At 37.8% G+C, this 10,396-nt stretch overlaps 2 protein-coding genes across 5 annotated transcripts in view; one reads left to right on the top strand and one right to left on the bottom strand.

Annotated features, from left to right (window-relative positions):
* Window positions 1–6,843, top strand: part of LOC116850974 (trypsin-1-like) — a 21,997-nt gene extending 15,154 nt beyond the window's left edge. Inside the window, exons 3-5 of the mRNA XM_032829876.1 lie at window positions 2,433–2,737; window positions 4,830–4,981; window positions 6,645–6,843. Of these exons, the coding sequence (XP_032685767.1) occupies window positions 2,433–2,737; window positions 4,830–4,981; window positions 6,645–6,815 (628 nt within the window). The 3' untranslated portion in view covers window positions 6,816–6,843. The remainder of the gene's footprint in view (window positions 1–2,432; window positions 2,738–4,829; window positions 4,982–6,644) is intronic.
* Window positions 6,807–9,914, bottom strand: LOC116850975 (30S ribosomal protein S11). Of its 4 annotated transcripts, XM_032829881.1 has the most exons (6): window positions 9,682–9,914; window positions 9,410–9,599; window positions 9,104–9,332; window positions 8,904–8,969; window positions 8,700–8,815; window positions 7,933–8,045 (listed from the first exon to the last, which is right to left on the bottom strand). In XM_032829881.1, the coding sequence occupies exons 2-5, from the start codon at window positions 9,424–9,426 to the stop codon at window positions 8,708–8,710; spliced, it is 420 nt and encodes a 139-aa protein (XP_032685772.1). In that variant the 5' UTR covers window positions 9,427–9,599; window positions 9,682–9,914; the 3' UTR covers window positions 7,933–8,045; window positions 8,700–8,707. The 4 variants fall into 4 exon arrangements, with proteins under 4 accessions (XP_032685771.1, XP_032685772.1, XP_032685769.1 ...); XM_032829880.1 differs by lacking the exon at window positions 7,933–8,045 and adding an exon at window positions 6,807–6,955 and having other exon boundaries at window positions 9,410–9,911; XM_032829878.1 differs by having other exon boundaries at window positions 9,410–9,910.
* Window positions 9,915–10,396: the final 482 nt, after the last annotated feature.

The raw sequence follows: 10,396 nt of genomic DNA, 5'->3' as shown, positions 1-10,396 counted from the left end.
ATATATATATATATATATATATATATATATATATATATATATGCTACTAGTACTCACTGATATAAATATAAGTTATTAGATATCTTTTCGCTCACAGCGTAGAAACACACAAATTTCATTAGATATATAGCAAACTTGTGAAGAGCACATTTTATTTCTAAAATTCCAGTAGCGCATATAAAATGAAAGAATAGAGTCACTTGTTGATTTATATCGATTTACTCATCGGTTGCAAAACTCTATAACAATTTTTACTATAAAATTTTCTCCACGTATATAATTCCAGGATCCGAAATAGATCTATCTGCTCTTTAATTATTACACCTCTGAAGTGGCAGTAAATAAATAGCTAACTAAATAGCTAGAGAAATCACACGAAGGAACGTGCGACGGTGTGCGATGCATGTCGCGCAATATAAACTTAAGGAAACGCCGTTAGTAATTGCCGTCTGAACGCGCGTCGAGAGAGAACCGACATCTGAACTCTTCTTCTCTATATTTCCTCGTTCTAATCGTCGGGGGAATAACTCTCGGCTGCAGTCACAAGTACAGTGCACCCTCGACGCCTTTTCCAGTTACATGAACATATTACATGGCCGGGGTATGTGTAAACGCGCGTGTACACGAAGGTAGGGACCAGACAGAGGAAGGTAGAGAGAGACAGAGAGAGAGAGAGAGAGAGAGAGAGAGAGAGAGAGAGAGAGAGGACAGGGAGAGAGAATGCGGAAGGGGTTGCTACTGACGAAAGTGGGACGACAGGGGCTCGTGAAATACAGTGGCGAGACGCGGGGGTGCCTGGCCGTTGGGACGGATAGTTTCGTGGAGGGAGCATCGTAATTTTGTTAATTATTCAGAGGCACCGTAGACCGATTAATTAACTGAAGCCACTCGGGCCGGTTCAGGTATTCGAGGAAGCTTCGCAAACGCGGGCGCGTCGTTCGAGTAGGACAAAAATCCCGGTTAAATAATTGCCGACGTCTCAGAGAAAGAAACTGCAAAAGAGATGGGATTCGCCCGCTTAGTTGATAGGAGAGTGCGGGCGCGGGGGGAGATTCGCAGAGGGTGGCTAGATGTATCGACGGTTGGGCGACTTCTCGCGGGGGGATTCGCGAATAAACACTCGCCGGTGCAGTTGTCGGTGCCTAACTTGGACTCTGCATGTTGAGAAGAACGAAAAGAAAATAAAATCTTCTTGCGAATATACACGGAGAGAGAAATATCTAAAAAATAAGATAATTTTTATTCGCGATGAATACTAATACTTTTATGTCAAGAAAAATTTCTTTCATGCAGATGAGAAAATATATATTTTCCTAAAAAAAATCGTGGTTTTTTACGAAAGCAACTGTTTATTTAAACAAGAGAAATTAGATTTAAATAAATATGTTGTTAGTACTCACCGAATAAATATTTCTTATTTTTCGGATAGTTTTTTCTTTCAGTGTGTGCGTGTACATTTCACGACTCGCGCAGAAAGCGCGAGAATCGAATACTGTTTCCTCTTTTAACTCGCTATTTTTACAGCGTTGGCCGTACAGATTTTGCAGGAGGCGTGATTCGCATTTCAGGGTTTTACGAATATAAAATACGCACATTACTCGTGTTATGAAATTTTTTATGGAATTGTTGTATGTAGTAATCCCTTATACATACACATATATTTTCGCCTTTTAACTCTTTTATTCAGTTTCAATTGTGAATAATTTTATACGAATTAGAGGAAAAGCATTTCGTTATTCAATATATTGCGACATTTCTTGAAATGTGTTGAAGAAGTCGTTAGATTAGATAAACGCGTAAAAACGGTTGACATATTTTTATTTTTATCTCTAATGTTTCTTGTACTGATGTTCATATAAACCGTTCTTTCCTTTGTTGTGCGTCTTTTCGTATTGAACACAATACGAATATTGAACCATAAGAAATCGCAACGATTGGAGACAGAGAGAAAGAGAGAGTAGCTGTTTTGCTTTGATAGTCTTGAGAGACTATCGTTGCGAAGAGAGTTGAGCCAAAGAGTTGAGTTGTTGTTGTTAGTCTGTTGTCTCTTCGTTAGTTTGTCACTGTTAGTCCTAATAAATTGAAATTTCGCGCTTGATCGAAATAAACTTATTTACGTAAAAGAAAGCTAATGATTAATTAATATCCTTTTCCACTTTTCTACTTATGTTATTATGTGTCATTTTAAATTACTACATTTTTTTGGAAAACGAGAAAATTAGAAGTATGCATATATTTTGACTATCAAAAATTATTGCTGTCAATATCATGCTGTCTAATACTAATAATCTGACAATAATTGTTCACGTTATGGAGAATGCGTTTCGAGAGAAAAAAGAGGAAAGAATCTCTTGAGATATCGTCAAGAATAGCGCTCACAAATAATACGGCATATCGTTCGCAAATTGAATCCATTCCCGCTTTAATTTCAGCGGCACAAACAAGATTCCCGTAGGACAATTGCGAGTCACATTGGGCGAATACAATTTAAAGGCCCCAGAAGTGCCGCCCGCAAGACATGAGAGCGTCATAAACGCGGTGTTGCATCCCGGTCACAGGTGCGGCAAGTATGTAGACGATATTGCGCTGTTGGAACTAGCCAGACCGATCACTTGGTCGGAAAGCGTGAAACCCGCATGTTTACCTGTGGCCACAGGGAAACCAGGGTATAGCGCCTTCGGCGGTGAGCACGCCATAGTGGCAGGATGGGGCTGGCTCGGCGAGGATAGATCCACATGTAAGTAAATAATCGCCTCTTCTCTTTCGATGCGCTAATTACGTATACACGACAGAACCGGCCAAGATCATTACGTCGACTCCGCGGCCTTTGACACATCGACGCAAACGCGATCTAAATGATTCCGTTTGGAGTGATCGTGAAGACGTGTCCCGAAATTCCAACCCTCATCACATTATTGCCTAAAAAAATTCCGCATCTCGATGTTCTCCTGCGAGATCTCGCGCGTGTCTTTCGTCGGAGTGATCCGCATAGAAATTTCTCAAGGTTTTTCTGGATATTAGATACAGAGAAGTAGATTCTTTATATGATAGACTTTTCTTTCAGAGAGTGCCCAAATTTATCCCAAAATTAGTTATTTCACTATGATACTAATTAAGAATTCCATGCTTGTTGCAAACATGAGTTTCCAGATGTATCAAAACAGAAGTAACGCAAGAACTCGTTTTTTCTCCTTTTCAGTAAATAAAATCGATATACTTTTGCGAAGTTCTTTTGGGAAGTTCTATAAGAAGATTTTTATTCTGTATATTTTTTTAGACGTGACGAAAACGTGACGTAAAGACAAACACCATTTCGTTTTGTTGAATATAATATATAATAAGTAGAGATACGATAAACTGATGCATTTTAACAATGTTTCATATCGCAACAATGTACATTTGCAGTTTCTCGCATTAGTTTCTTGACGACGAATTGTGGAACCTCGGCGCGGCTGTTCGAACTTTCGCGAGACTTCCTATCGAAATCGAATGCCGACGGTATTCACACACGAGCACCTGAGCTTTTCCGACTTCCGTAGATTATTGGTAATTTGGCATACCTCTTCGGAGAGTATACTGTGGCCGCATTTTGTATGCGTATGAGATCGCATCATGTAACGTGCGTGTAACACATAAATCCTCGTTCACGCGCGGCGAAGATTCTGCTCGATCGTCCGCCAAGTTGCGAATAGCAGGCTCTTCATAAATACTTGAGATATATCGGTAAGCTTGAGGTTTCGATAAATCTTGCCACGATAACGATCGGAGCGACGAAACACACGCCGAAGTTTCCGTAATCACCAAAGTTTCCGCGAGCTCGAAAGGCCGACACGTATACCAATTCACGTGGAATCAATAAAAGTGACCAGAGGGTCATCTTTGGAGGAAAAACAGAACGTAGAGAGCGTATTTCCAAAACAGAAGCGTATTCCAATCTCGGCACTTGTTTCTATCCGCGTTTATTCGCGGGCAACGCAAACCCGACTGCACTTATTATCCGAATTGAATAAACTCAGCTCGGTGAGTTTGCAGAGCTTCTTTCGGATGACGATGTTACTTGCAACGTCAATGAGAAAAGAAATTTTATTTCACTGCTTTTCGTTCTAATCGACCGTTATTCGCGTAAATAGCGTTAATATTTAAAGGCGCGATAAAGTAATGAGCTTTATATAGCTATACGGAGAGAATATTATAGTCTCTTTTCATATAAATTCTTATTAATTTTATGTATGCTTTTAATAGTCCACAAGATTAAACTGTCAGTAAAATCTATCTTACTAAGAAGCATAGCAAATTTCGCTAGCAACATAGCTAGAGTATCTTAATATTGCACTTCTCTCTCTCTCTCTTTCTTTCTTCTAAAATATAAGTAATACATATAAAATAAAAAGACAGTTATTTACTACAGTAATTATTGCAAACCTATCCTTCAGTTATAAAATTTTATAGTAATACTTGCGAAAAAAATTCTCTTTGTGCATTTGAGGTCCAAATTATTTTTGATTTTTCTTCTCAACCGATTCGCAGAAATATCTATTTACCTCGAAAAGTATCACGTGCTTCATTCCAATATTTTCGATGATTATTTCAATATTTTTAATGATTTATAAAAGAATTTGTAGAGGAGTGAAATTTTTAAAAGTGTCATTTTTTCCCGAGAAGCAAAGTATACATGTTGCAACGTTCGGAGGAATTAGGTTTCAAAGGGTTAAAGCGGCTCGCGTATTTTGCCTCGGAGCGACTGGACGGCAAACACGGACGATGGCAATTTCTGTGAAAACTGGTCGTGACGTGATATCGAAACGTTTCGTTGTTGCGTTATGTTCCAGACAAGAGAGCGGACGTGTTGCAGAAAGTGGAGGTCCGCGTGGTCGCGAACACTGTGTGTAGCGAATGGTACGCGAGTCAGGGCAAGTCGACTCGCGTGGGCTCGACGCAAATGTGCGCCGGCTACGAGGAAGGAGGAAGGGATTCCTGCTGGGTAAGTGAAGAGCACCCATCGGGAGTTGCACCTACGAGTGGTGCAAAACGTCCGTTGAGCGTCGTATTTTTGCATTCGCGCATCGCTGCTCGCTCAGCGCCGCTTGTCAATCGCCCGATCACGGAATTCACGGTTCACCGGCCGGGCACGACGCGAATTTCAATAAATATCCGCGGCACCGTGGTAATGCGCGTACAATGCTGCTCAGGCATGATAGTCGACCATGTCGGATGATAGCGGTCCCCGATAATTGGATTGTATATAATTGCATTAGCTCCTCATTCCCCGGGCCTGAAAGTCTCGCTGATCGTTGCAAGAATGTAATAATTGAAAAAAAATCTCCGTAATATATTACATGTAAATAACTAGTGATTACGTGCAAAAATGAAACAATTATTCGTTATTCCTCCTTTTTTTATAACTTATATGTGTCCGCGAATGAAAGTTTCTTTTTCATCTCGTCAACGTAATTCCTTTTGCCAGTGTTGTCAAGTAGCGACATTCTCGATTCGCCGAGGTCAGGGCTGCTCGTGGAACTGCACGAGTACCATTACACATATATGTTTTTAATATCGTTTTTATCATATAACTTCCAACGTTCTAATTTACTTTTGAGCGTAAAAGTTACGCTTTTTGTGCGCTGTGAAATGGATGTCAGAGGACAGTTACGTTTTTATAAGCCAGTCACGTTTTGCTTTTTGTTTTCTCACCCTACGTAAGGATGGACAGCGCGACTTTCTTGCTACGCGAGCATTAAGTTCATATGGTCAATTAAACTAACGGTAGTTCCTGCGAAAGCAACTCCCACGGGACTTCCGCTACGGTGTTACGAGAGTCCATCGGAACAAAAATGAAAGTACCACCCTCGATCTTGTCCCCGATAAGTTTCCCTCGCGTTTCCGTCGCGTCCTTATCAGCGATTTCTATTTCCCGTAGTCAGAGATATTCCCGGGAAAACAATCGAGAACGAACGTATTGCTTCGAAATATATCAAGGAGGAAGAGAATACCGAAAGAGAGCACAATATCGTTGAAGGTTCCACTGGGAATTGAGATGTGCTGGATTTCCTATTTGCCTCGTTTGCACTTGCTCGCGAGAGCTATGGCGAGCCAGCAACCATCAAAATTGATTTCGATACATTTTATATTGGACATAACGCGATTGTGAGAAATAAAAAAAATTTTACATTAATACACTTAGGGAAATCGATTTCCTCGATTCTCATGAATATTTTTTAATATGTACTGCAATCTCGACCGAGAGGACCGAGAGATCTCTTCTTCTCGATATAAATCTCTTCTCCAAAATCAGTGGTCTCTCAAAAATTGAACAATTCGTAGGAAATGTCTTTTTATTATCTCTTGTAGAGACAGAAGTATAATTTATCGATCGTGGGAACTATTTTGGCGATATTAACGCGTGAAATAAACCGGGCAACGTCGCGCGCCGGTAAAAGCCTGTTTCCATCTTGAGAATTTCCAGCGGCGAGATTTATGATCCGGATCCACGCACGGAACGATACCGGGACTCACTATAATGGATACTCCCGCGGCCCTACACGCTCCATATTAGAGCAAGTGGAATTTTCACCGCATCGTTTACCATAACCACGGAAGCTTACAGGATGCGCGGAGACGACTGTACATCCTGCACTTTATTTCAGGCCGACAGCGGCGGGCCTTTGATAGTCGGAAGTCGTCCTGGCGGTAGCGCAATGGTCGTAGGAGTGGTCTCCACCGGTATAGGCTGTAGCAGACCGCGACTTCCTGGCATTTACACGCGTACCTCGGACTACATTTCTTGGATCACGAAAGAGGTGCAGTCTCGCCGGTGAACTGCGACGTAGAAGACGTGTGAGCGCGATGTTACATCGACGTCCCGGGCCCTTCGCCTTCTCCATCCTAGTCGCGAATTTGCTCGCACTCACTATTGCACATCGATGCGCCCGGCCGAATTCCCTCCGAGATGATTTGACTGCGATAACGATAGATATATAACTAATTCGTGTTGGCGATTTTTTTTTACCTGTCCTAAACCCAGATTACACAGTTCCGGCTGTATAATATAAGTGGAGGAAAAGAGTCGGTTAACTGTCAGCTTTAATTGACAACTAGTCTAGTAACATGTATAGATCTCGAAATACTAATTTTGTAGCATGTTATACGACGATGTCATCAGTATTTTGATGCGCACGTTCGAAAAATATGCTTGTTTCTTTTTTATTTTATAATAATTTAATTATTTGTTTATGTTAATATGACGAGAGACGTACCAATTGTTGGAACGCTCGAGATATACCCTTATTATATAGTATTACTGCCCGCAGCTTTTATTTCCGAGACCAATAACAGAAATATTTTGTATAAGACAGAGAAGAGACAGCGTGATATATAGTTTCAATTATTAATTAATTTGATGAAAATAGTCGATTAAAAGAAGCAATTCTTGACAAAGTATCGTGTCATACGATCATTTTTACGAGACGAAGATAATTAGAAATCTATAGAAATACGAATGTATTAATCATTTCCGTTGTTGTCATGTTAAAAGAAAACGTTCTGAGAGAGAACTATTCAAAGATTTAAAAAAAATTTTGAAACATTAACATGTCATATCAAAATATACCTACAATCGTGGACACTTTAGCGTAGAATTTCTCCATCAGGACACGATAATAAATGTACTTGACGCATAATTATTATTCGATGGAGTAAAATGCATCCCGGAGATGAACAAAAACGATTATAGAGTTATTTCCGGATGAACAGAATTCAATAATTCAATAATTAACGACTGTTCGTCAAAAAATATATGCGTGTAGATGGTCATGTGTGAATTTCTACAATATACTATCATGTGTGAATTTCTACAATATAATATCGCAAAATTGTACGACATTATATTATTATCACCCATTTAAAATAAAAGCATGGACATGAGAAAGACAGATGTGACAAATTTGAAAAATTTCATTTATGTTCCATAAAAATCTATACGTATACATACGTGTGCTAATTTATGCACGTTGTATTCAATAAAGCAAAAGTGTAATGTGTGGAATTATCTGGAAAGTAAAAATTGATTCTGTTATGTAGCTGCGAATAATAATTGGGAGAATAATTTATACATGTAGAAAAATTCTATCTCTTTTGAGAAAAATATTTCAGCTAGTCATATTTATAGAAAATGAGAGAAGAAAAATCAAAGATATACCTCACATTAGTATAAAATATTAAATAACGTTATTATTATTATTATACTATATTATTATTGTATTATTATATACTGTATTATATATTGTATTATTATTGTAATTATTATATTACTATATTGTATTGTAATTATTATACTATAAATTATACTGTTAATTATACTGTTTTATTATTATAATTATTGTACTATAAAAATATTTTTTTTTTAAAGCAATATTCTTTCATATCAATATTTGAGAACAATTATACATTATAAATAAAAATAAATTTTACATATACGATAAATCAATGTGTATCACAGAGTTTTACTCATAAAACCAATCTATATGTTAATAAAAAAAATTCCAGCAATATCTCTCCATTAATTAAATTAAATCTTAATGGATAAAAGTATCATTTAATTTTATATCTAGTAAGATTGCATGGAAATATAAAATGATACACGTTGAATTTCACAATATATATTAGAACATTTGATTTTAAGATTTACAGTTAATAATACTCACAATACTAACTATACCCTTCTTTGTTTTCGTGCTCTTGGTGGATTCCAACTTACTCTAGTATCGTCTGTCACCGAAACAATGTTTAATCCTGTCATATGAAGACCTTTTATAGAAGACTAAAAACCAAGAAAAATACTCAATATTAGAATTATTATTAGTTATTACATTAATATATATAAACAAAGAATAATGCTTTCGAAATACCATTCTGCCTGCTCCAATTCCTTGTACTCGAATTCTCACAGTATTTATGCCATATTCACGAATACGCTGAATAATAAATATATACTTATTAAATATATATATATAATTACATTATATCTAATTACACACACATGTCTCCTCTGTAGCATATCTTATCTTATATATTTAATTTTAATAATACATATACAACTTATACTCACATTACCAAACGTTATAGCAGCTTGTTGAGCAGCAATGTTTGTTCCTTTTCTAGCATTCTTAAAACCTTCGATACCAGATGAATGCAATGTAATTGCTTTACCTTTGTAATCAGTAAAATTCATGATTGTATTATTAGGAGTTGATTTAATGTTAATAATATGCAATTCCTTATATGGTACACCATTAAAAAGTCGATTTGGCGTGTCCTCATCAGGAAATAGATTTTCTCTGAAACATTGACAAAATACTTTTCCAGTGGCTTCTGCTGAAGGTATAACTACTACTAAGCTATTGCTAGAACATACTGCTGATTAATGTCCATCAGTTCAGGGGTAGTCTCTCCCGCTATTAATCCATATTTGCTGGATTTGCCAACCCTTGATTTCTCGTCCTTTGTTCGAATTTCTTTGTTGCAGAGTAAAGTAGTGCAAATGCTTCTTGAGGTTATGACATTCAAACGAATGTAAGTCGCCACACCATTAGCCAATACGCTTTCTGACAATAAAGGATAATTAATCAACCGTAAAGCAGACTTAATCATTTCGGCTGATCCGTTAAATGATATTTAATAGCTCACGATAAATGAAATACAACAGCGAAACAAATGCATAAACTGTCACGAATAACTTGTAGCGCTAAGCTATTGCCATCTCTGCGTCTCTCGCGGCATTACGAAGAACACGATACCGACAAAGTCTAACACCAAAGAGAAGTCTAAGGGCCGGTTTTTCCAACCTCTTGCTAAGCTAACTGTTAACACATACATCTGTCTTTGTTCCTCCTTTAAATTAGATAGAAACAGACATAAGATTTAATTGTTAGTTAGCTTAGCAAGAGGTTGGATAAACCGACCCTAAGAGAGGCAACCAACTTGATTTTAGTGGCCAAAGCTAGGCGCATTTTCGAGACGCCATCTAACAAAGTGCGTCTTTACTACGTTCGTTAGGCGCATTTTTACGGTGGTAACAATAAAATGCGCCTGGTTCGTGCAATCAATCATGAATTTTACTGATTACAAGGGTAAAATAGTTATATTCATCCGGTGTCGAAGGTTTTAAAAAAAAAGCAACAAACATTGCTGCTCAACAAGCTGCTGTAATGTTGTGAGTATAAGTTATATATGTGTTATTTAAATTAAATATATAAGATAGGATATGCTACAAAGGAGACATGTGTGTGTAATTAGATATAATGTAAATATATATATGTATATATACGTCTCCGCTGAGGTCGTGATTGAGCGGCGCTGAGGGCAGGGAGAGGGCGAGCGGGAGGGGGGGCGACGCGCAGCC

Source organism: Odontomachus brunneus, unplaced genomic scaffold (assembly GCF_010583005.1).
Source record: "Odontomachus brunneus isolate Ranch 3 - 2012 unplaced genomic scaffold, Obru_v1 Obru_scaffold_162, whole genome shotgun sequence".
NCBI lineage: Eukaryota > Metazoa > Arthropoda > Insecta > Hymenoptera > Formicidae > Odontomachus > Odontomachus brunneus.
This window is presented reverse-complemented; position numbering and strand designations above follow the sequence as displayed.